This window comes from Bombus fervidus, chromosome 3 (genome assembly GCF_041682495.2).
Source record: "Bombus fervidus isolate BK054 chromosome 3, iyBomFerv1, whole genome shotgun sequence".
NCBI lineage: Eukaryota > Metazoa > Arthropoda > Insecta > Hymenoptera > Apidae > Bombus > Bombus fervidus.
Genome location: NC_091519.1, coordinates 11,898,580 through 11,926,534, shown reverse-complemented (window position 1 = coordinate 11,926,534; position 27,955 = coordinate 11,898,580). Strand labels below are relative to the sequence as shown.

The window sequence follows — 27,955 nt, the reverse complement described above, 5'->3', positions numbered from 1 at the left end:
GGTAGTCCGTTTCAAAAAACGATAAGCTGTCTGACTTGCTTAAAAATGTTTCTAAACACGTTTGTATTAACCCTTAATTACACGCGTCCATATCTTTGCTACTGCGATTCTTATGTTATACGATTAAGATATAAGTCGATGAAGGTACTCGAGTGCTCGAACTTGTAAAGTTCCGCTTAAACCGATGTTGTAATGATCGGATCGCAGATTTTTATGCATTGCGCTTATGCGAAGAATTTAAGAGTGTAAGCTTACGTACGATATGCAAAAGATACGTAAAACGTCTGTTTAGATCGTATTTTGTAAAAATATACAATTTGCATAATACTCTGTGATCTAATAAGAACGAAGTTAGAGTCGAACCTTCTCTGATAGACGAGAGATCTATAGTTAAGGGTTAATAACGACACAAAATTTCATTTCGTATGTAAATTTAATCAAATAGAACTGATTCTATTAATATCGTATCGTGTTAATACAATTAAATTGAGTGTAATTCCAATTTTATATGTCTGGTGCTGTATACAATTGTTTGTAACCGGGAAAATAATCGAGGTCAACGCAGTGTCTTACTTAACGCCTACGGATTCTTTGGTTTATCTTGAAATCTTTTAATGGACTGTAAAGTTCGTTGTCCCTTGTAATCGACGAGGTACTTAATCTTTTCTTACGTCGTTATTTGCCATCGACTTTCTTCTTATAAATCATTCACAGTGGCTATAAAAAGTGTTTCCACCTACCCTTCGCTTCGAACGAAGCGTTTTTAATCGGATTCTACGTTCGATTTTCGTCGTCGCATCTCGAATTTTTCTAGTCGCGTTAACACGCTCGAGCGTAATCAATTGGTTGTAACAGACGCAACGACGTGCCAATAATTTTCGTAGCCGCTTGTAGCTCGACGTTTAACTTTTTGTCGCACGGAATCCAAGTCGTCGTACGTTCCAAAATTCAACGATTTAAAAACGATTCGATCAGCCACGCGTTTCACAATACGAAGTACCGTCGTGAATCTCGCCTACAGACGATATTACGTTTTCGCAGTCACATGGATCGATCATCGCGATCGAGAGATCCCTGTCCGTTTATTTATATATGTACACAATTACCTATAGCAACGTCGCAATAACTTAGTTGTATCTAATTAGATATTTACACAAATCCTACAACTAAAACACGCTACACGATATTTTACTATTTACAATGAAACTTCAGGCGAAGCTCGTTTCCGCTGTTTGTCTAAAGATCGATCTACGTTACGCATTCGGGCAGGAAAATAATCGTTCGGACAATAGTCCAATAACGTTTACTGTAGCGATTCGTCATTATGGTATCTGACAGTATCGACGTAAGAATAGTTTTCCGTATCGTACAGTGCACGTCGTTCCATACTATTTTATGTTTATTTTTAATTATTGAACGGAGAGAATTTAATTCTTATAAATAGAAAAATATTTATGGTGGAACGTAACACGCTGTATAAAGAATTATACAATGATATACCGATGTCCGTATGGATAACGTAAATCATCCTTAAACCCAAAGCAAAGCGAACGAGGTGTATTTCGCGTCGACCTGTCTCGTAATACGCTTAAATAATCTCATCTTCTATTCTCTTTCCCTTAGATCTCATCCCCTAGGGTTAGCAAGTTCATCAAACTCGTTTCGTTTCGCGTATCAACGATGTTATCGCGGTTCGATCAAGCGAAAAATATCGCGGAATCCGGCAACAAGGCCGAACGAGGAAAAAGCATTAACGAGTAGCATCGTGTACCGCGTCTGCACGCGGCAATTATTGCTAATTAAACTATCCGCCGGGATCGAAACTAAAATTCTCCTCGCCGAGAAATGCGGCTCGACCACGTTCGACGAGAAAGTTGGGAAACTCGACGATTCCCTAGTTTAGTCTCTAATCGTTAATATCTGCGTTGATAACGACGCTTCGTGATTTTTGTTACGTACCATTTTTACCTTTACGCGCCGATTGACATCGTGGATCGTGCAACGAAGCTTCGACGACATTCGGCTCGATCCCATTCGTCCTGGCGTTCTTCCAGCTGGACGTTCGCTCGAACATCGTTTCAAGACCATTTCTGTACTCGTCGATGAGCGATTACGTAGCGACAGTTCCCCTCGTTCTCGCAGGTGACGGAAGATTTCACGGTGATCCGAAAAACCACGCTCCGGTTGCAAGAACCGGAGACTTTGAAACGCCTGTTTTGGCCATCCGCGTCCCTCCGTCAACGAATTTGCTCGAAATTGATGCAGTACTTTAGCTTTGAGCCTTTTTACGCGCTCGACTCTTCTCTTCGGCGGAAAGGAACGCTCCTCGCCTTTGTCTCTCGTCGTTCTCTTCCTTCTTTTCGAAGAAAGTAGGTGTCCTTCGAAGGCTATCTGAAACTTTTCGTCGCAAGAGTTTTCACTCCCTTTGCAACAGCTCGTACAACGCCGCGATATACGTTTGCGCCATTTGTAGAGTCTCGAATTTGCTGAGCTTTCTGTCATTGCCGAGGCTAGGCACGACGTCCCGTAGCCTATCGAAAGCATCGTTCAGACTGTTCATCCTTCTTCTTTCACGCGCGTTCGCCGCCAGCCGTCTCTTTCTCAACACCTCGATACCCGGCGTGCCGTTTTTGATCTTCTGCATGCTCTCCTTCGCCTTTTGGCCGGGGTACTCCATCGGCGAGATGTGGAGAGCGTCGTTTTTTTGGTGGTACCTGGACGGCTCGCATTTGCCGCCTTGCTGGCTCTGAACGTAGTTTTCGTTTCTCTGCACGCTGTACGTGGCACCCAAATAAAGAATGTCGCCCCTCTGCCCATAAGGATTGCCGTTATTTCTAGGCAAAAAACCATCACCTTTCGGGATACCATAACTCTTCGCGGCGAAGAAACTCTCCTGATTCTGGCCGAACTCGCACCTGCCGTTGCTAAAGATATTGCTCGTGTGGTGCTCCATTTTTGGCGGGGTGTCGGCGCTTTGTTTGGCCGTAGAATTCTCACCGGTGAATTCGGCCCGGCTCGATACACCGTCGTAAACGTTCTCCGCGCACTCGTTCATCCTGAACGCCGGCCTGGCCGGCTCCTTCGCCGTCCTCATGTTATTCGAATGGCCGATTTGGTGCTCGTTTCGGCAACCTTCTTGGTAGTAACCCTCGTAGAACTCGGTGAAGTTGAAGCCAGTCGCGGTCACGTGAAAGCTGCCATTCGCTGCACCGATCTCTTGGTACTCGCGATTTTGACAATCCAACGAGCTCACGCTACCGCAGCTGCTACCCCTGGACCTCGGCGGTTGAGGATAGATCTCTTGATGGATCCAGCTACGCGGATTCGACTCTGGGCTACTCGCCGACCCGTAACCCTCGGAGTCTAACAGATCGTACTGTTGGAAACTGGTGTAAGCGGTCATTCTCACGGAACGTCTGTGTCTTTTCGGTTTACTCGAACTAACGATACTCGTCGACGTGTAACGTGGTATTTAGAACATGATACACTAGAACTGTTCGAAGGAACGATTTCCTCAGTCAACTGTCATCTCGTCTGGTGGAACGAACGAATTGACGAAGTCCACGTTCTCGCGATAGAAACATTCGGTCCCCTCCAGAGAACAGAACGTACGATCAAACTACTAATTGGTTGATCCTGTCGCGATATATCATGTTTGATCGATGCGTGGAACTGATCGAAAGAATCGAAAGGACTCACGGGATACTCTGGATGACCGTGTATGCTTCACGTACGGAAGCGTTGCGTAAACTGACTTTACCTGGCGATCTCGTGGTCTGGACCATGCTGCCCAGTTTTCTTAGGGCCCGATGGTGGGGATGGAGGACTCCTGGGGCCCACGTGGAAGGGATCTCGGAGGAGTGGAAGGGGTTCACAGGGAAGTGGGCATCTCTTTGTAGAAGCCGCACGACCGGACACGCCCCTCGTCTTCCTTCGTCCTTCTTTGCTGGGGGCTCTGGAAGGTAGAGTCAAAAGACGATCGACGCGAAAGAAAGGCGCTCTATCAAGTGGCACGCACGGTCATGGGACGAGGCGCCGCGTTCTTGACATTTGAGACACGGCAACTAGCCGCTGTTCGATTTTTCTTTTTTTCCCTCCACTCTCCCTTCGACTTTTGCGCAGAGGAGATTTCGGCCGGAGTTGCCATACGATAGCTGTTGTTGTAAATCGTTTCAAAATGTCCGTTTGAAAAACATGCAAGGATTCGAGTACCTCGGAAGCAACGCCGATCAACCTCGTAGATTAAACTACGTAGAAGAACGACGGTTGCAAAGATTTTCTTTTTTAATTTTCTTTGAAATTTATTAGCTGTTTATGCTGTCCCTTCTCGTTGCAGTTGCCATTCGATTGCTAGTTTTTGCCTTTATCGACGACGCGAAATATGGCCTTTGACCCGTCAATAACCGTGCAAACGAACCACAGACTATAAATAACGGAGAAAATAAAATTAACGTCGCATATCGTTTATTTGCGATTCTATCTTTTAAAAATTAAATAATAAACAATATTCTTTGCATATACACAAATATTTTGGACATTTATACAGCCGAGGTAAATCTCGCCTGAGATTTCAAACGCTTGGGATAAAAATTATCAATCAAACGAAATGACATTGAAAATCAAAAGGATGATAATAGGAAGAAAAATATATACGTTTGTTTATTTTACGCAATTTATCAGCGAATAGAATGATCGCGGAAAGAACACACGAAACAGTGGCTTCGCAAGAATATAAATTGGACGTTAAATCATTGTCCTTCACGCAGATACTTCGCAACCTGTAAACGAGGGCCAAAGTAATTATGCGACTCGTTGGCAACTTCTTTCTCGTCCTCTTTTTCCTCTTCGTCGCCGTCGTACTTTATGGCACTTTAAATATAGAGGGGCTGGAAAGTGTGGACAAATTTGACTGGTTTACGAGGGTTGCGCTCGGTGTACGTCCATTCCATGTAGATGGTGCAGATTCTTCGAGAGGTTTGCTTTTTTTTTGTCCTTCTAAATCTTCGCTTTTTACCAGAGATCGTATCTCTTCCTTTAATGTATGTATTCCAGCTACTTTATACAGTGTGCCGTGTGTACCGTTAATTTACGTCAAGTATTATGTACTTACGTTAAAAAAATCATTATTCATCATGATGAATCATGTGCACGAACAATATTTAAATTATAACGTAAATTGTTTTTCAAACTGTTCGTAGAAGGATATACGATGAATTTATTTGCAGCGTCAGTGTAAAAAAGATAGGAAAAGAGCCTAAGATTTAAACGCATAAAAAGATAATAATAAGTCAACTCAACAATACGATATAATACGAAATTGTTATAAAAATCTATGGAAAACTACCTTTAATGCTGCTCCTAATGTCTCTCCTCTTTGGTTTGTAAAAGTTCTTTTGTACGAGTTTTATCATCAACCTAAGTCGTTGCAAATATTTCTGTAAAACTGGTTTACTGTTCTAACGTCTTTGAAAATACGTTTATACGTTGTACAAACAGCAGAACTGGCGTAACAGTGGCAAAGACTATTGCATAAGGATACTACGAACAAGGAAAAGCAGTTTTCGATATTTCAAGTTCACATATTGCGAAACATGTGAATTCTACGTTTGACGCTACGGACGTGACAAATTCACGCGAAAACGCCTTTATTGACGAATCTTATTGTACGCGAATATTTTTATCAACGTAAATAGCTATGTTGGTCCTCGAGTTTGCCATACCACTTAGACTCACGACACTTTATGAACATTTCCGATTTAATAGATGTTATATAAACGATCTCCTGTTGGTATATTGCAGAAACATTTAGGATAACAGTGTTAAACAAATTACATTGTTCCATTGGAATTGGCGTAATTTAATATTTAGGCTGTCGACGTGCACAGAGATCCATATTTTTGTGGACAAAACTGGGAAAATAGAACGCGAGGCGAGAGATTTGCTTCAGCTACCGTATACTTTGAATTCCATTCAACGACTAACTCACAGTTCCGTGCATAATTATAAAGTCAACTTCATTCTTCTCTATTTCTCGTAATATTAAAATAAAAATTGACAAAATCGTTTATTTCGTTCCGTATTATAGCATAAAACAAAAGGAAAGATACGACAAACAAAAATATTCTTCCTAACTTAAACGAAGAACAAACAATTACATAAAATTCATTCGCGTTATAACCTTCGAGCTTCGCGGAATAAGCTTCTTCTTCTCGGATCCTTTCGCTAGGAAAGTGAGTTTGTCGAACGAGATCAAACACAGTTTCGTATCAACGGGCAGAAATATAATAATCGACGTGGCAATTTTTTCACACGACGTAACCAGACGAATGAGGCAAAATCGATTAACTTTGAGTCGGCAGCAGCCGCAAACCAGTGATTTTCGAAATTCTCGGTCCCAGGGAAATTTTAGTTCAGGGTTGTGTGGGCGTACCTCATTTATTTCCCTCCTCTTTTTCGGAAACTCGAAGTCACTTGGCTGTTTGCAAAAGGCGGCAGCCTCAAGAAGCTCATTATCCTCTGCTAATACGCAACAAATGAGCCGATCCTTCGTGCCCGACCCACAAAGAAAGAGCAACGCGCACAAAAGGGTAGCGTCGTTCGTGTCATGTTCCTTAACAGTCTTAAAACATATCGACGCGAATCTTTCATATTTTCCTCTAGGTGGCTTGGTAAACGTGCTACGCCATAGCGTTTAATTCTCACAAAATATATAACAAATTGTTGTTATTTCTATATTCAGAGGTAGGATCACAATAGCTATTATTTTATTCTTTGGATAAATCTATCACACCGTTCTGAGCCGAAAAACCTTTACTGCACATTCTTACATGGACTAGGGATAAAAGCAAAAGAACATCTTAAACCTATCGATTGTGTCTAGAACAATCTTCCAGTTACTATTTAGTGTAACTAGCGCATCTGCATATGAATGGCGAACACCAACTCACGTTGTCATTTTCAACACAAATATATATAAATAACCAATGTAGAGGATTGTTTAGTCGTGTTCAACTCACGTCGGGGTTACCAATTTATAGAGGTTTATGCGTAGAGGATGGTTGGTGGGTGAGGTTTAATGGCGAGATTGCTCGTTGTTGAAATCGTCGAATATAATTAAAACTAATAAATTAGTATACAGACTATATTCGCTGATACGCTCGTACAGTGTATAACTCGTAAAATAGGATCGCTAATGACTCGTTAATTAGATCGCAGATGATTCGCTGATAACTGAGTGATAACTTGCGATCACGTCCGCTTATTTATACTGGTCGGGGGAGAGTCGGAAAATTCAAATTCAATTAAAAAAGTCGTCTTTGTTCGACGGTTGCACGTAGCGGCGACGTTGTTTTGCCTGGAGTTTATTTATTCTTACATTACGCGTATCCTAACGATCTTGATACTCCGAGGCAAAGAACAAGATGATACGAGTTGTCCTCTAACTCGTGTGTCGCTGCATCAACCCCCTACCAGTGGTAACGTTATATTTACAATAGGTTTTCTTTGCTAACCCCTGAGACATTCGCATTATTGAGTTGGAGATTGTCGAGTGTATGAAATTTATCTTACTGTAATCGTTCTAAAATATTCGTAATAAAAAAAAAAGAATCATCTTATGAAGGTGCGTTTGCAACAATGCGACAAGGTACTACGACTTTGTTTCAAATATTTTCCAATTGTTATTTTTTTTAATTCATTTATTTAGACTCGCATCCAGAACTCAGAGTTGTTAGCGACTACAGTTATACAATTATTGTATGTCATAGACTTGTAGAATTTCATATTGCACTGGTGTACGTTATTGTTTGGTGATAAATACGTGCAATATCTACATCGTATTGGCGAGCATATTTCTATACTTGTGACACGTGTCAGTTGTAGCGAATGCCGTTACTTCGTAGCGGCTCAATTGGAAAAGCTTCGTGTCTTTTAGAAACTGTAAGAGTCGTTCCATTTCTTCCTTCTCGTTTAGAATCGTCTTGAGATCGCTTGGAACGTGTGTCGTGGTCGTTTACTTTCGTTTCATTTTCTCGAATTATTTCAATCGTTTATGCCATTTGATTCTATTTTCCATCGTCTCGCGATACTCGATCGAAACTAATATTGGAAATGATATTTCACGACAAACTTTCTAATTCATTTTCGTTTCTTACAGTTTCCTGTTAAACGTGCAATTTTATGCCGATAACAACGAAACTTGAAATCGTTACAGTCGTATAAATATTCTACGATCTTTACTACAATTAGTTTATTTACAATAAATGGATTAAACAGATGTTGGTTAAACAGGGAACGATGCTTGTTTAACGCGAACTAATCACAGTAACGTATTATAATTAAGACAATTAGATAGTTAATTTGCAACTCTCGTCACCACGGATCCAACGCTCTCTCGACAACGCAATTCGCACTCTCCGACTTCTCAACTCACAAAACTGTTAATTCGTTTATCGTCCCTTAGCAACCCCTTGTCTTTTGTCTTAGCCCCGGCATATGTTCCGTAACCGCTTGTTTATAACTCGCCCGACACCCCCCAGGCCTCTCGTCCACGATACTACAATGTTTTCGACAATCTGTTTCTATGTAATATAGTATTTTCCATTCGGATCGACTTACGAACCTCTCGACGTCTTTTCACATTGCTCGTGAAACATCGTGTTCTTAAAAATCCGGTTGGGTCGCGAATAACGACAAGCCATTACCACCTCTTGTTTATACGCTGTATGAGGAAGAAGCGAGGCGATGAACGATACACAGCGAGTATCGTTGCAGCCTATCTCTTCCTTGTCCTCTCTGTGTATTGATTCCGATTTTTCAATAGCGAATCATGTCCTACAATCGAGCGATAAGTTTAAGCATCGAGATAGCAGTTTCATGACCGAGACATTATTTCGCCGAGACTTGTCGCTATTACGCTACACAAAATTGGTCAATCATAATGAATACGAGTAATTTGCGTCAAATGAACCTCACCAGCAACTATCCCGTCTTCGAGCGTGACCATCGATCGATCTATCGAACCCGGTATTCTCTGAAGGACCATTATGTTGCTTCTTCTCTATGCAAAGAAATCTTTCGTCTTCCATACATACGTACATATATCGGGTGTATCGAAAATCTGGCTAATTATTACATATAGAATGACATGTACAAGCGGGCAGGAGGTGATTTCCTATGGCAAAATAGGAAGAAAATCTCGAGTACAATTTTTTCATTTAAGGCTTAGTTGACGAGAAAATCGAGTTTCAAGATTTGTCAAGTGGCCAATTTCAGAAATTTTTTCTCAAGACGCTATGTTTCCGAGGAAAATCAATTTTCAAATTTTTCATACGCGTGTACTCGGTTGATTTTTAACTAAATTTGCTCGAGCTTTATTTCTTTGAAAATGATATTCCACGTTTTCGACTTATCTTCACGACCTCCTGTCGATTATTTAGTATTGTCCAATCCAGAATTAGCCACGTTCAAGTATATTTGATACATTTTCAAAGTCGATTTTCTCGAAAAGTAAACCTTAAATGGAAAAATTTCATTCCAGATTTTGTTCTTATTTTCTCGTAAGCGATCACCTCGTGCCCCCTTGTACATGTTATTCGACCGCACCCTGTATATGTACATACCTTGTGGTATGTTCATATTTCATGGCGATTTAAATTGTTTTATTTCTGGGCAAAAATATATATATTTTTGATTTATACACTTGTTGGATGACGAGCGAAATTATTACTTCAACTGATTAGTTGCATTTTGTCTATTTATTGTTAGTTCTATTTGCTAGTAACGCGAATGGCAACTGACATCAATTTATATTGATTTAATTTTCATTACCTTAATCTCGTACGAACTATTATCGTATCGTTTTAAAACTTGTGTGTTTTAGTGGAAAAATAATTGCAGAATATGCGAAATTTATAATCTTTTAATTTATATTCATTTTATGAGATACCTGCTATTTTATTCGAGTTTTCCAAAAATATTTTGTAAATAATAATACATTGTTTCAAAATTTTAGGATTCTATATAGCTGTAAAGAATGTTGAATTTTGAATTTCCCCATTCTAATCGCATGGGAAACTCTAGCAGTACCCACCTACGCGAACCGCACATTATTATTTGCAACTACCCAAAGCATTATCCAACCTGATATTAATATTATCGTCACTTTTCTCTCTACTACCATTCAAAGCCACTATCCTGTCAATTTTATCGAGAGCCGATGTTTTCCAAACGCGTAACATCACCTACGCACGGCTACCATTTCGAAACTTATCCATTGCACGTAATTATAACGCGAAGCAACATCGTACTCGATATCTGGACAAATTGCTAATATTCCATGCCGCTTTCCCGCTAATTTTATTTTATTTAATCAATCGACGCGCACCGTTTCAGCCTGAAATCACGCGAGCCAATGATTTATGATGTCCGTGCTGCACATCCAGTCTTCGATCACGAGCAGGTAACCGAGATGAAAATAAAAACGCGGGAATAAATCCCCGCGTCCGCTACGTTATAAGTTATAGCCGCGTGTCTGACGGCAGAGCACCGCGAGAGATACAGGAAGCCGTGTATTACCCAAAAGAAACTCTATTTTTCCGATTGCTTGGGTAATACATGTATGCAAATGCAATCAACTCGCCATACGCATGATCCAATCCTGTTGGCTGTGGCGGTTTGTCACGCTTGCACGCACCTTCTTCGCAGCATCGATCTATAATAGCGGCGGAGGAACGAACGATCTGTCGGCCAGGGGACGGATAACACGCCGGTGAGCAATAATAAATTTATTGCGGCCGATGAAGGGCATAAATTGATTATTAGTTGACCGCGGCACAGTTACAGTTCGGTCCACCGTGCCGATGATTTACAACATAATGATTCGCGTTCGACCGATGCACCGATATACGCCAGTGTAGGTACATTTCAGTTGGTTGCAAGTTGCACGAACGGATCAACGCGAATCGAGCGTAGAGATCGCGATTTTGAAATGCACGTGGCACGTGATACGTGGATTCAGGTATCGAAGACACGTGTACACGGGTCACAAAGACACGCGTAAACGAGCATTTAAGTAGGTACACGGTTGGTTAGCGCGCTCGTGGAATCAGTTAATCGAATTCACATGGTCGCCGATTGTTGGTTCAGCGATTTCTTGGAACAAACAAATTTTAAACCGAGTAATGACTCTTCAACGTAGCTACTGTGTTCAGAAAGAATTAAAGACCAAGTCGAAACGTTTCTAAACGCTTCTGGATTCCGTCGAATCAAAGATCGAGTAAATTTAATTCATGGAATGACGATAAGTAACGTAAGACAACGATAACGTTATCAGCAACATAATTCACGTTATACTAATTGCCGAAGGCACGTGTATTAAAATACATTAGGTTGTGAAAAGTTTCTTTCGTTTCATAAAGTGATAATAGATGAACAATTTCATATTATTATATTGAATCAGTTATGATCCATTTCGTTATATTCTTATTATTATATTCGTGTATAGTTCAATAGACTAATATAAAAGAAAAAACATTGTGCGTCTATTATTTCCTTATAAAACGAAAGAAACCTTTTGGACAAACAGATACAATCACCGTTGTACATTTCATAACTTGATGTTAAAATTTATCGTCACTTGTAATAGGTGGCACTTTGAACGATGATAATTTAGAAAAATATTCATTCTATTAAATAATAATTACATGTTATACAGCGTGGTGCCAATTTAAATGTGAAAACTACGGGAACGTGTCGTTCTCGTTCTACTTTGAAAAAAATCGCCAAGAAAACAAACCGGAAAGTTGTCGTCTTTTCGTTCATTTATCTACTTATTTATATTTTTTCTTCACTCTGAGACACCAATGTGCTCCAGAATAAAATCAGAGCAACTTGTTGCTGTCAGCATCCTGAACAATATCCATTCGTCGAATAAACGATGACACGAGTAAATAAACGGAAATAAATAAGCGAGAAAACGAAAACTTTATCGTATACAAAACGCCCTATACGAAACGTAAATTCAACAAATTAACACCATTCCCTTCGTTAGACGACAATCAGTAAATAGACGCTACAAACAAATTTAACGAAGGCGAGCGTTTACTCGTCTCGATTCTGTTAGCCAACGAGGGCTCGATTTTCCAGATGATTTAAGATCTCGATTCCTCGGGGTTCATTCAAACATGACCCCTGTAACAGGCCGAGATTTATGGGAAACCGGGGCCCCTAATTAGAATCACACCGAGGTGTCCTAATTACAGGTTTGGCCGCGGCGTTTTCGAGCCTTCCCGAGGCTGCGCCTTTGGCGCAAAACGATTCCAATCCTGCCAATTTCTGCCCTTTTTTCACTAACGGATCGTTAATCCTAGGAAAAGTAGACAAGCGTGGGCGTTGGCTACACTCGAATCTACATCTGATTAGCTCGCACTATATCTGACATCGCAAATGAACCATTTTAACGCCTTCTTTGTTTCTTTTTCTTCTGATCTATAGCCAGGAGGGTCGGTTCATAGAATGAGATCCACGTACAGTATTCGTATTCTTCTTTTCTTTTTATCTTTAGGAAAATTAGGAACTAGAAGACTCGTGAAAGTTGATGTCAATTTGTTGCATAGTCTCCGAGATCGTGCGACGTTCTGCGTTGACATTTCAACGAATGGACCAAAAAAGAAGTTCGAATATGAGAGGGAGAAAAAGTTGAAACGTTCGAGTTTGAGTATCTTTTATCGACTCGAACAACGTTTGTGTGAAATTTGTTCGCATTTCTCACAGTCAGAGGAATAATTAACGTACACACGTGATCGAACAGCGATCCTACGATTAGTTCGGATGAGCAAGATTCTACCATATTCACGTTATTTGCTATCAATAGCAAATAATCTTTGCCTGTTTAATAATAGTTGTTTAATAAAAAAATTAACCGAATGAATAGGTAAATAATAATAATAAATTCCGCGTCCATTTCCACGGCAAGTCTAAAAATGTATTTACGACTAAACGCAAACGTTAGCCAGTGCAAATAATAAATACCTCTAATTTGTGAAAGGTTTCAAGATTCGTATTAAAAAAATTCAATGATATTCGCGTATAAACGCGCAGGCCCGGCGAAAGCATATTTCCGGGGCAATTATTAATTTCACGGTAGATGGGATAAATTGCAACAATGATAAATTTTGTCGCAACGAGGTCGGCTGTCCAATGTTTTATGCAGAGAGAAGACATTCATTAATTTCTACGGCTAACGGTTCGTATCAGTGATTAGAGTTTGAGAAAGCCAAGCAACAGAGGATGACATTACCGTTTCGCTATTATCCTGATGAATCCGACCTGCGATAGTCGCGTGAAACGATTCGATCGCCAGGATAATCACGCGGCAGAAAAATATGTTTCTTGTATTTCGAGGCACCATGAATATAGAATGGCTATTATATTTTTATCTCGGATAATAATTACGAAATAAATTAAGTTGAGCTTGCTAAAAGCACTTTCCCCATTTTATATCCTTGGCGCTGAACCAACTCTCTGTATACGAGAAATTATAATTATCCTGGTGGTAGTATCGTTGATGACCGCAACAGTTTGTGGTAGATTTAAGTTGATATACAGGCTAAGTCAACGAGAAGTATTATCTAAAATAACTCATTATCTATTCGGTTTCATTGAAATATATCTTCGAATTAACGTTGCATTTCGCGGAACTCGTCGTATGGATGCGAATTTATCTTCTAACGTCTTAGATTTCCCGAGATGTCAAGGTAACCAGGAGTCTTTTAAATTCTACCGTATATTTGTTATAACGTTACTCGATCCAGCTGGATATTCTCTACAAAAAAACGTCGACGTATTTATACCGTGAAACCATAAGTACCTATTTAACTCCAAGGTATCTTTACTTTCAATTTATATTTCTATATTCGACGTAGTAAATGTTATCGATGCTCCTCTCTATACGTAAAATATAACAAATTAGGATGAAGTCCTGTAAAGTTAAATAACTCGATCCAAACGGTCTATAATTCATCGACATTAATTAAATTAATCAATTAAAACAACAGATACGGAATAAAGATAAAACCTACAAGAAACAAGAACAAATCACGACAAGAAGGAATATATAATTATCCAAAAATAGTATTCGTACAATTTCGATAGAAACCCAGGAAACGTCCCCCAGCGTCAAAAAAAAAAAAAAAAGAATAATAATAAAAAGAATGTCCATTTTGTCAATAAGGGTTGCAATATTTGCTCGAAAAATATAGTCCGGGTATACGATAATTCTGCTCGAATGTTTATTGCGCAAGGTGCGATCGTTTAGGTACACGCGTAAAAATACTCTCCGGCACGATGATACTTAGTGTACCGTTTCGTTAACATCAGTACGAAGCATCTTCCGCACACATACTGTACAGTTACTTTTCGGTCGTTCTAAATAGCTGCAGTGTAATTAACAACGGTAATAATCTGTTAACTGACCAATAAAACCCGAAGATCCGAGTGGTACTGCTCGTTTTAATTCACGGTGGTTTTCCAGAGGCGTTTATAACGAAGTAAAGATAGTGGATGTCCTCGCTACCAGGCATCGCCGGGATGCCATTAAACAAGAATGCTTGGGGACATCAATGAGAGAATAAGAAGCTCGACCCTTCGATTTTCTACCAGCAATAATTAACAGCTACTATATAGTAGTACTACATAGCAAGTAGTTAATAGCTTGGCGTAGTAGACGCGAATTACACTGTCAAATGTTTGGCAAATTTATTGCTCTATTAAACAAATTCTTTCTCTGTAACATCGATTGAATTAGATTTGAAATATGCTACTGTGGTAATTTCAAATTGTACACGTGGTGGATTCGTCTATCCCTGTAACATAGATAGGATCGTGAGAAATTGATTATTTAGTATAGGTTGGTTTTAACGCGACAATTCCGATAACACCATAGTTAGAGTAATACCATAATCAATTTTTACTCGTCCTTTTACAAAATCAATATCTTTATTACGTTTTTGCACGAAGTCTCGAGCGAAGTCAATTATCGTAAGCATTTGGTTAATTACACGATATTAATTCAAGTTGCAGGCAACTGGTATCGCAACTGCGAGTGACGGTACTTAACTTTCACGATTTTAATATCCTACCCTCGAGATTACTTCGGTAGAAAAGTTTCAGTCTGAGAAAGTTAAAAAAAAAAAAAAACAAAAAAAAAAGAATCGCTGATAATAACACACAATAACGTCCAATAAATTATATATACGTGTATATAGTTTCTCGTTTAGATTCTAAATTTCTATGTTCTAAGACGTTTTTAAAGTCGTTCTCCTCGTTCGGACGTTGTACGATACGAAAATACAAATAATCTTCTCCGTATCGAGCGAATTTTACGACAACGATGTTCCATTTCTTGAATCGTCTACGAGATATTTCTACGTTTTCCATCGAAAAGAAACACGTTCCGAAATAAATCAATTTTACATCCTATTCATAGCACTCGAATCAAAGTAGGCCGGAAAGAATTAAGCGAACAATTTATCGTGCAATCATCGTTGTTCATCTGTTTCGCACCGTACGATATCGATGCTAATCGTTTCGTCGGTTCACCATGTTTTCACGCGTACGACTGAAACGCGTACCACCTTGCTTTTCCTACGAGGTTTACCAACATTTTATTGATTTATTAGGCGGTTAAAGCACGAATAGCTATTCGCTAAACACACCGCGAATGTTGGCAGCGTATCGCGGCGCCGCAACGCGTATTCCACCGGTTGGATCGTTTATTTCTAATTACCATCGGCTCGACGCAGCACGCGCGTCTAATAGCGCTAATTACTTATTTGCGAGCGAGTACGATCCTAAAGCTACGTTCACATCGAGCAGCGCAAACTTGCTTGTAAGAAGACGCGTACAACCGAGAGAAAAGAAAGCGGTGAAAAACACCAGGCGGTTAACCTTTTCGCTGGCGCATCTGGAATACCACAAGATACCGGCTAAAACGTTGGCTTATACCGTTTCGCGAAATTATTAGCAATTAATTAACGAACCTTTGAATTGAGACTTATTCGCTAGATTTGTGTCTGTCGCTGCGAATACCTTTGAAATTCGCTTTTTCGTACTCGTGTGTCTCATCTTTCGATACGTACGCGATCATGTACTTTACGCTTGTAAAAGTATTCGAACATTTACCGGGCAAGTTTCGTTTTGGCTGATTATATCGTGCGCGTTCTTCTTTGAAATTTCGTTAGCGCGGTAATGAGAGTATCGCGATTGTATCGGTAACATTTAAATATGTATAAATAAATATAGTATAATAAATAAGTATAGTAATAAATAAATATAAAAGAAATATATATGTGGAAGGTAGGAGACGTTTATTGCGAACATACACATAGCAAAGAATTGACAAAATACACAGTGTGAAGAGTAGCGTGAAACATACGATTAATGCGAACAATTGCCTCGCTATAAAATAATAAATCGATTGTTCAAACAATTTACCGATTATTGTAGAGTATCTACTTCCAATAAATATCTCGTAACTTCTATAATACGCGTTCGCAAATCTGTTACCAATTTTACCGATATAATCGCGTTTTAATCACGGTGCTAATGAAATTTCAAAACGTTTTCTACGATAGGTAGGTCAAAATTTATTAATTTCGTGATCCACTCCGAGTAGGAAAGAAGATCGTGCGATTAAAATTTCTAAGAGTTCTTTCGCAAAGACTGTTATCTTACAAAGTTGCAATCGGTATGAGATTAATACTAAAGAAGAAAACTACCAATTATCCCAGCTACATATTCTGTGTTCCTCGTAGCCATTTCTCGGACGCAACAAAGACACAGAATGCTGCACGCGTTCACATATCGAAGAGAAAATCACACGTAGTCCGCGACCTACGCTTGTATCGGTATCTGCACGTGTGATAACCGTGCGAAGGATAGTTTGCAAGCATGACGAAGCTCTACAGGAGCCGGAAAATCGTTAGCAGGTTATTCTTAACCCGTCCGGGAAGTATCTTGGCTGGTGAGCGCCACGATGTCGAGGAAATTTCCAACGAGGCCTCGTTACGTTAAGAAAGTACTTTGGAAGGAAAAGTAATCGTTTGAGAGTGGAAATTGTACAGGGTGTTTCAGAAAGTCGGAGTGAAACCTCGTGAGCATATTTATAGCCAGTAAAGGATTACAGTATCTTGAACGTGTCAATGTTAAAAGCCTAATAATCGAGAAAATTGCATCGAGCTTGGAATTTAGAGCGAAAAGTCCGAGGTCTTGACGCTTAACTTACTCTTTAAGTGGATTCACGCTTTCATTTTATTATATTGGCATATAATATGATACAATATTGTGTTGACAACTAAGTGATTGCAGATTTTCTCATTGAGTGGTATTGAGTTGCCAACTCAATATATGATACAGTGATCTTTAATGTTAAGAAAGAAACGCAAAAGAAGGGAACAAAGCGTAGAGAATGAGAAAAGTTAGAGAAGAGTTAATATACAAGATGTATATATATATATATGAAAAAGAGAGATAAATATAATATATAATTAAAGGAAATAATATAAATAAGCAAGACTATAGAATAGACGGAGAAGAAAGGAGGATTTCAGCATTTAAAATAAGATTCACGGATGAATATGCAGGATGATGTACGAAACTGATAGGGCATATATCTATGCTGATGAGAAGCAGAAAACATTGCTAAAGAGAAAGATTAAATGATTTCGTAAGGTGTAATTTCCTGCATCCTTGTTTCATTCGCAGGTGTAGTGGCGCACCTGCGAAACGTTAGTGTGATCTAACATCAGATTGATATTTTATGTGAATCCCGACCGAAGTAGATCGATATAATTATAATTTTCGAAGTAGTAAAAAGATTTATGGCGAATGATATATCAAACGTTTCGATGTTCGATAGAAGTTACGATATAACGAATGTTGCAGTCGTTACGTAGATCGATAGTGTTAATTGAAATCCCTCTTGCATCTTGTACCGTGGTAATTCCCCTCATAAACAGACGAGAATAGGCAGGTGTCGTGTCTTCCAACATTTTAAGAACGTGCCATTGGCAAAAACTCGCCACTCCTAACCGGTGCGTGCAAATCTATTATGTTCTCGTATTTATTCATATTCGTTTGTTCGTACACCGGTACGTATAATAACTGGAATTTAATTATTTTCTCTTGCCAAATTTCCTGTCAGTCCTCTAAGAACTAAAATATTTAATTCTTAATATTTATACATAGTTCCTCTAGAGTTGTAACTTATACAGTGACTGTATAAAACAAAAAAGCTATTTGCCCAGCGTCGTATTTATTATAACGCTTATAACGCGTACTGATTAATTAGATCGAAGTATATTTAATTTCCTGCCACTCGGCAGGAAAATGTCGATTACCGTGGAAATGAACCGAAGGATCTGCTAAGAAAATACCTCATCGGAAAATGAGGGTAGACAAGTAAATATTAGTTGTTGTAGCCGCCGTAGATTTAATGAAATTTAATTAATCTACTCTGAAAGAAGTCCCTTTTCCCTTCCCTTCGTCTGGATTCTATCAAATTCTCCGTACCATAAATCTAGTATTCTTTGAAAACGCTTGACTTTTAGCGATTTATCTTAGGAGAGAAATGCTGCAGATGTAACGAAAACGTAAATTATATAATGAGCGCGTGCCACTGACAGGATTGATGTATTTCAAACACAAACGACCATAATAATTACGGCGTTAGAGTATACATAGCTGTATATATACGTTTGTGCACGAGCATTCAAACATCGCTATATTAATAAGTGGAATTCTGCTTATGATTTTACCGTAGCTAACTTTTCTTTGTCGTACGATATTAAATTACAGACGAGCAACGTAATTATTCTAATATGTTAATTTAGATTATCACTTTTAAACGCTATAGTACGTATCCGCGTAACTTTCAACTCCGTATTTCTCGAATTTTGTTTTATTTGCTTATTTCTAGACCGTTATGTCATTACACCGCTTTATATCAATCATTACTCCTCAGTTTTCACGTTAAATGATTTTTTTTTTTTTTTTTTGCAAATACTTATACAATATCCTGTTTCATAATATATGTAATAATTTATACCACGGATCGTACTATACTTGCAAGAAGAAATCTGAAAAAAGAAAATACGCGTTGTCCGTGAAACAGATATTTCAAAGACTCGCGTCGAACGATTCATTGTTCGACAATGCGTTCGTTACTGCGCAACAAAACTGTAGTTTCTACCGTACGTCGCTTTTCTAACTGAACGTTTCAACGACAAAGTGTGTCTAGCCACGGAACTGCGTTCGAGTCGAAAACAGCTACGGGGAAAGTCGTCCGTGAACGTTTGAACTTTGGTTTCACTTATCTCTCGTCACTTTTTCCGTATCGTCCACCAACAGCCTCTAAATGAATAACGATTTGTCTTTTTGAAAACGAATAGACTTTGCGACTGGATTATTCGTACTGTTTCGTGCGATTTAGTCGTCGAAGACGTATCATCGAACAACTCGTTCCAAAGGATTACCTTCCGAACGGATGAATTTCACTCTGGCGATTAGTTAATTATTTATTCGTACGCAAAGAAAGCGCGGAGAATCTTCCTTCTCGCGGTTCTCCGTAAACGTTACGCATTTCTTCGTCCTCCGAAACTCGTAATTCGCTTCCTTTCCTTCCTGTGTTGTACGTTAAAGTCTCTTCATTTTGAAGGAAACTGTCTTCTAACATCGTAACGAGAGATTACAAACACGAATAATCGATAAACGGTGAAAAATTGTTAATATTTAGTTTAATTTTAATTCGATCGACGTAGCATCTTCTTCTTTTTTTTTTTTTTAATGATAATACAAGTCGATAAACGAATAAGATTAAGATGTTAAGAGATGAGAGAAGAAAGTAGTCGATGAAGAAACCTGGTCAACAAGAACGAAGAGTATATTCCATTAATTAGAATACTTTAGAGTTTTCTCAGGATTCGATCGTGTTTCTGATGGTATCTATTTGGTTCGATTGTTCCAAGTCTGAGCTGGAACGGTGAACTGGAATATTCGCGAGATGTTGAGACGAGCATTGAACCGCGTGCAACATGATCGCGACCGAGGAAATATAAATACGTAATTTAAAAAACACGTGAAGATTAAAAATCTAATATTTGCATCCGCTATGGAGGAGACGCCAGAGCTGAAAAATGCTAGTTCCGCGTGTTAGCCCAATTAGCAAACTGATAGCACTCCCGAGTAAAATACTCGAATCTTAAGAAATAGTAGAAAATTCCTCCCAATCGTAGAACTAAAACGTGCTCAAAAATATTCAACTTGTAGAGGATACTGCACAACGTCACCCAATTGAAAGGCTAATAACACAGCCAAACGGTCGAGTTTAAAAAAAATAGTAGACGACTTCTGCCAAAAGGAAAACTAACAACATACCCAAAGAAAACACTCTGAATGTAAAAAGCGATAGTCCCAATTGAAGAACTAAGAAGACGATTCTCGTAAAAGATGCTCGACTTCTAAAAAAATAATAGACAATTTCTGCCAATTGCAGAAGGAATAACACGCTGAAATAAAATACTCGAGTTGAAGAAGAAACATCGGACGATTAATCGAGACGTAGCTGAAAGATAGCGTTCATTGACACAGGCCGAGTATCGGAAGGTTTGCTCGGATCAAGACGAAAGTACGTCGCGATCGGTCATGTATCATGGTCGTAGATTTCTTACAATTAGTCAACAGACAAATCGAGGACAAGGAGAAAGGGGCGAACAGAGTAAGAACAGACGACAGTTGCGTTAATCGGAGAATCGTAGGAGCATCGACGTTATCCTGGTCGCGGATAACGGGTGACCAGGTGCACCGGGTACATCGCCACCTAGGAAGTGACTGTGAGCTCTGACAGTTGCCTCGTCATCTTGACTACTCGTGGCAGAACACGCGGACGCCTTCGGGCAACACGCTACTTTCTTTAATTTATGTCCCACCGGTGATTACCATAATAGCACCTTAAAACAACGAATGCCCGTTTTTCTTTCGCCATTACCACTCGTCGTAATTCGTCAGCCTGGTGACTGCAGCAACGTCAGAGGTGTAATATCAAAGCGTAGAAATATCGTACCGTGGATGATCAGCTTTTATTAACACGTTGAATGCTGCACGAGAATTAAGAGTACATGGAGGATCGGCGAAGCAGCTTGATAAGTTACATCGCTGTAATTGGTGGTAGGATAACGTGGCTTATGCAAAAAGGCTGAATTATATTGGTTTAATGGGAGCGGAAAACGACGTATTTCTTATTATATCACTGTTTATTTATATATCATGCTGTATGTGCTTTTTATACCATTTACATATAATATGTATTTTATCGTTATTTGTATTTTATAATTTTGATATCTGGTTTTTTATTTTGACAACTGTTGCATTATCGTTCGATTCTCAAGTTCTTAAATAATACATCAATTTATTGGTTAAACTTCCAACGTGAAAATGACGGAGAATAGTTTTAAAAATGAAGCAGATTGATATATTCTTAATACAATTATTTTATACAATTTTTCATGGTATAACATAGAATTAAACGTTATACCGGTTCGTACGTTAGAATTAAAATTCACATTATATCCACAAAACACGTACAGTGTATGGATGGCGAAGATATATAAATAATGAAACAACTAAACGTTATTTTTATAAGAAATGAAAATTGTATTATAATTGGTTCGTTGGATAAAATACGTAGATATTGAATTTTGCTAACTTCACTGTACAAATTTCTAAATCGGTTATTTCAATTTGATTAATTCCGAAGCAGGTAAAAACAAAACGGACATTGATCTTTCTTTTAAATGTAGCAAGGGTACAAAAAGTTACATGAAAAATTATTGCTTCTAACTGGTGAACGTTGATATAAATTGATTAAACTTCGACGCTTCGTGCACCAAACCGAGAGATGTATCGATATTTCATTAAATACGCCTGGCGGTTTTAGATGCGTGATTGGCTTGATGTTCCGTGATGGGGAAATGATTGGTCATGATGTTGATAAATGCCGTAACCTACGTGAAAGCATCCCGAACAGATAATTATTAACTACACGAGCATAAAGTAATACCTTTTGATACTTTTTCGATAAAAATTGTTCGTCGAATTGCTTATCAGCACAGATTACTACTTTCAGAAATTCATTCCAAATTTTAGTATTATAAACGTATTCGAGATATTCCTAACGAAATCAAATAAAATTACGCAAAATAGAGTGAGATATTATATTTAAAAAAGACACGGAGCCAAAGACATCCATACGATTCTATTCCTTACAATTGATAAATTTGTCGTACGATGAAAAAAGTAACCAAAATATCGAATAATTAAATAAACCGTTTGAATGCATCGATACTAACAAATAAAAATCTTATCGATTGAAACGATATAATATCACGCAGGTTTTGAACAATCGAACAAACGTACAAACCAGGAACATCTGTTGACGATATTTGGCATGTCTGGACAAAAAAAAAAAAAAATATTAATAGTTGTCATATGTTTTTTTCAACGAGGCAAAAATTAATATTTCTACTATAGTTTCGCTTTCGTTCGACGCGATGTTCGTATAGATGTGCGAAATATGCGTAAATAAATAGCATATAATGTAGGAAGTGTGTCGGATGGAGGGCAATTTAAAGTTCGCACGAGTAACGTAATTACAGGCAAGGTGTGCCCAGCGACGTGTGAAGATGGCAGGAAGATTAATTAGAGCGATTGGTGTACTCTGATAAATAAAACCGACTTCGTTGTTATCGGTATTTGAAAATCGAATGTCTTATCAGTAATTCTAGCAATAATTTTTGAAAAGGAAGTCACGAAGTTTGTCATTGATTCATTTTGCCCGATGAAGAGGAAGTGGCTGATAACAAGGCCACTTGTGTTTTTCGATAAGCTCTTTGTACACCGATATCTTTACATTAGCAGGTTTCATTTTATCGATTATTATATAGTGTCGTATTCGCTTGAAAGCTGTACGATATCAGATATTGGCAATTTTTATAGAAAAGTAATTTTAAAATTCAATGCATCGTCGATCTATTTTCCATGGAAATAGCAACTTGTTTAATTTGATTTCGAAGATGGAACATCTGTTTTGTCATGCTCTTGGACATTTGGAAAATATAAATAACATTAGTTGTACACGCTAATATAGTTCAAGTTGGACTAATGTTATTCGCTTCTTATAGAAGCATCTATTAATTACGTTGAAAAAGTCAATAACTTCGAATCCATTCGTCCACTTCTTCAACTTGTTTTATTTCAAACTACGTTTCTTTAATCACTCAGTGGCACGAGAGTCAGGAAATTAGCTATAACGACTCAGGTATTTAGAATATTACAAGCGACATAATTATTTGTGCTGAGATTAAATTGATTTATCGTTCCATTAGCTCGAATATACCAGACACATCGGGCTTGATACGATGGATTACGAAAAATAACAAATAACGACGCACATAATATTATTGACGAATGCTATTAACGATGTTTCTTCACTAAGTTTTTTCCTTTCTCGAACAACTTCTATACCGATGTTTAAATTAATATAAATAACATTCTACGCTTAATTACATTTATTATATTTATATTTTACGCTTACACTTAGCTGCACAATATTTCACATACTTTACCTTACACTACACAAACTTACATTACAATTTAACAAACTACATCGTCGCTCTTCCGCTAGACTCAAACGTCTGAAATAGTTTGGAACGCAAGTTTCCAATATGTGGCCACACTTGACATTCCAAAACCTGTTTCACACTTCTCGTAATTACTATATTTACACGCAACGCTTCTATAAGTATACTCATAAATTCGTACTGTGTGCAATTAATTTTGATGTTAGATAACGTTAAGAATATTGCATCTAAGTAATTACTGCTATTTTTCTTTTTCCATTGCAGAGTAGCGAGACAAGAGGAAGAAGGAGAGACGGTTGGTCATTGATCGCGTGATCATGTTACCGAAAATTGAACGGCGATGAAGCGTGACAGCATTCGCGTGGGGTGAGTCAGGCCAATTTATAAATCATTAGGCAGGGTTATGCATCAAATTGAAATTGACCTATCTTAGGCCCCTGCCTTCATGCGCATTAAACGACCCAATAAGTCTAAAAAGAGATACGCGAAAGTCAACATATACCTGACACACACCTAAGAAGAAGTTGAGTCTCGTGTTTCCTTCGTCCGATTTTATGCACACGCCCGTATCTCCGCTGAAGGAGATTCCCCTTGATGGTTCTCGCAGATTAAAAAAATCAGATTAAAATTAAAAAGATCTACAATGAATCTATTCCTTGTAATTGTTACAGCGATGTACGCGTTTATGAGGTTGACATTTGAATAATGAAATTCGCGTTTGTCTGGCCTTCGAGCTGATTTAAGCTACGCGTCAAAACGAGACACAATGCGTTACCAAAGCACGTTCCACGCTTTTGTATTTTAAATCCAAATCACAGCTTAAATCTTAACCCCGTTGCATTCTTTGGATCGTTTTCGGCCAGATCGTACTCTTTTGTCGTTAGAAAATTTCATAAATTTGGAGAAGGCGTGAGAATATTTATTAACACGCGAGATCTCTCGTTTCCATTTTATGTAGCACCGCAGCAGAATTAAAAATTCGATGGTTAAACGTAATGCGATAAAATCGTCGGAAAATGGAGAAACGCTGAATGGTATTTTTTTTTTTTTAATATATCCGCGTTTATTTGTCATCTGTTAATCAAGTCGTACGTAAAATAAAATTTCATCTGGACGTGTTAAAATGACGTTACTTCTCTGTAAAGCTGAATATTCGCTATATCGCAAGCTGTCACGGTTGACAGAGAACGTTCTGTTTTGGCGGGAGATTTCGTAGATTAGGTAAAAGCGGCGGCAGCCGTCTCGAGTGTAACGGTCGAAATGCATCGGGCTCATTGGAATTCACGTGCACGTAGTGGGATGCTTCCATCGAAGGCATCCTCTTTGGCTCGTTTGCAACGGGTCGTTACCCACGAGTACGCAACGGTCGCGTGATAGCTGTAAATCAAATTGCTCGAATTAAATCGCGTGCTTTAGTCGCGTGCTACATAGAATTGGCCAGTGAAACGTTCGTTTTAACACCTTGCTGCTCTTAAACATACACATTACGGTTTGTCTGTCCACGTTCTTTTTTTTTTTTTTTTTTATTTATTTTACAATGTTCGTATCGTTATTAGTCTTTCTCTAATTTGAGATTACTTTAATACACCGTAAGACTTGCGGTAGGTGTATCATCGCCTCGCTAGATTTTAATTAACTTTGCTGTAAAAACTCGTCGCGTTTGAAAGTAAACGTAATAAGATGAAATACGATCGAAAGAAATGAAATAGAAAAGACGAAGTGTTATCAGCGAAGAATTATTATTCAATCGTTTTAAATAAATACAAATAACAATTCTTCGCTGCAGCTATCTAAGTATCGATTTAGAGTAGATGGAAATTCAAACACATCGTATTTGGTTGGCAACTAAGTGATTGCGGGTTTTGTCATTAGGTGGTATTGACAAAATCCGCGATCACTTAGTTGCCAACATTTTTTGTACATTGTCCAGTAAAAAATTCGTGTTTTTCCCTTGTCATCGAGTAAATGATACCACGCTTATAAGCGATAATATATCTATACTAAGGTTATTATCTTAACGGTTATAGAAATTTATACGTAAAATACACCGTTACACCAGATCAGCTGTTCTATACTCATTCATTACTGTTTTTGTAATCATCCTCTTGCATTTTAATCGCGTATTTTTCTAAAATGTAGTAACGCGGCTCTGCTGATTTTATATTAATCTCCGCTTTATACTCAGCCTTCTTCCGATCTCACTTACCGTTAGAAAGCTCTAAAAATGCCACGCATCCTCGCACACATTTTCTATCGTCGTTCTATTAATTTTGATTTATTGTGAGATTATGGTATTATCGACGACCGGGTATTAACTCTTCTTTGTGAATCTGATTCCTTTGAAATAAATATCACATCGAACGGAATTACTTTGACGTGATTGAAGAGACGTCAATCTAGAAATTTCACTTGAAAAGGTTATTAGCACGTTTCATATATTATCTTCTTAGAAAGTTTCGAATGAATAGTCGCAGCCGTCTCAACAATCATTCTAATTATTTCCGCTAATTGCGAAGAACGAAAAGAACGAGTCTGAGAATCCTGAAATTCTGTCTATATACGTTTCATCTAAATTTGAACATGTACGAAATATCCTATGCTTCTTGAAGATATGCAAATTATATTGTGTAAAATAAATAGTATAGACACGATAGAAGCTTCCTAAACGCAGGACAAATTTTTATCCACATCTGCGTACTTGTTACGAATTTCTTTCTTTCTCGTCAACCTTCTATGAAGATATGCGTTTGCGTAAAAATTCGCAGCGCATTAACCACATTTTAAACTTCAATTACATCGATCGATTCAAATTAATAAACCTAAATTCCCATTTGAAACGTATGTTCGCATACGTATCGCAAAACGTACGTAATTCTCAGTACGTTCAAAATTTAGTCATAGTACGTCGTTACGTACGTACGTATGTGTTCCATTAGAACGTGCAATTCATGGGATGGAAAAAAAAAAGAAACAAAAAAAATGACGAAGATTCGATTTCTAATCATAGTATCATTTACGTAAGCGTGCCGTTTGCACTTGCAAAATATTACGATGGTTGTAAAAGAATGTAAATCACACGGCTTATAACGATAGCTTGATGGCGATGAAAACACGGAAGATTGAAGGAGACAGGGGACGATACTTAAGATAACCATACAGTCATCATCTTCCCGTTACCGGCAATAAATCCTAAATGAAGAACAACGGATACGTAATTTCCAAGAGTCACGATGTCTCATGTGCTAACTTCTTGCCATCCAACGTGACTCCGCTTAAAGACATTTAACAAAAGGATAACAATCTGTAGGTTTAACGTTGTTCGTAGCAAAAGTTGAAGTGTTTAGCAAAAATGTTTCAACGTTATACTCGTTTTTATTATTCACAATATGTGTACACGTTTCCGTTGTTCCAATACGATATAATCTTTTTCATTTTATATTAACATGTTCGTTATTATTAATTTTATCGACAAGTTCTTCGGTGAATATTTACGTCACTGTACGTAGAAAGTAGCATCTTACTCTACGATTGATCAAATTATTTATGCAAGATCGAACAGAATTTCAAAGATGCTCCTTTATTCACCGACTAGATTCGAAAACCCGAATTATGGCTGTTGTCTTCTCCTTTGTCTTCTCGTACCACTTTTATATTGCTGTCATTTCCAGCATTTTAATTATCACTTTTTCTTCTGGCGATTTTAATAAGCTGAAATAAATCACGATGTTTCTCCTCTATTTTCTCCCCTTTTTTCGACATCCATACTTGTTTTTCCTAAAGACCGACTAATTGCGATGCTTGCAAAAACCAGAAAAATCTGCTTGTCTATAGGTGTAGTTTCGCGAAACGTTGCCTCGAAACACGTACCTTTGAAGAACGACAAAAGTTGTACAGGTAAAACGTATTTGCGAGAAAACCGAAGAGAAGTAGAACGAGACGATGATTGGATATTTCCATAGCACTTGCAGGTATATTTTAAATTCTGTTCTAAATACCACGATGTTTTCGAGAAAAACGACCATTCAACGAGCAAACGTCGATTTCTTGTCTAAATAAAAAACAAAAAATAAAAATATTGGAAATATAAACCGTCGTATCTTCGGTCCCGATGCAAACGCGGCTCTCCTACTTCAATACGCGCACAAATAAACGATTTCGCCGCTACACGACAGCGCAGGACTTGATTTAAAAAACATAAATTGTAGATACGCCCTTTTAACTTTACACGACAAAGTAGCAAAACTCGTGGGATGACCCGGCATCTC

At 38.2% G+C, this 27,955-nt stretch overlaps 1 protein-coding gene and 1 long non-coding RNA gene across 3 annotated transcripts in view; one reads left to right on the top strand and one right to left on the bottom strand.

Annotated features, from left to right (window-relative positions):
- The window catches only part of LOC139998486 (uncharacterized), a 123,872-nt gene that overhangs the window by 76,695 nt on the left and 19,222 nt on the right, over positions 1 to 27,955 (top strand). For both annotated transcript variants that reach the window (XR_011803309.1, XR_011803308.1), the window contains one exon: positions 23,955 to 24,056. This is a non-coding gene — a long non-coding RNA (uncharacterized lncRNA). The remainder of the gene's footprint in view (positions 1 to 23,954; positions 24,057 to 27,955) is intronic.
- Positions 384 to 4,017, bottom strand: LOC139985514 (uncharacterized). Its single transcript, XM_071999994.1, has one exon. It carries the CDS (start codon positions 3,401 to 3,403, stop codon positions 2,417 to 2,419), a length of 987 nt encoding a protein of 328 aa, XP_071856095.1. The 5' UTR covers positions 3,404 to 4,017; the 3' UTR covers positions 384 to 2,416.

What these genes read in the sequence shown, in the direction of transcription:
- LOC139985514 (XM_071999994.1), bottom strand. Translation starts at nt 3,403, where the DNA reads ATGACCGCTTACACCAGTTTCCAACAGTACGATCTGTTAGACTCCGAG.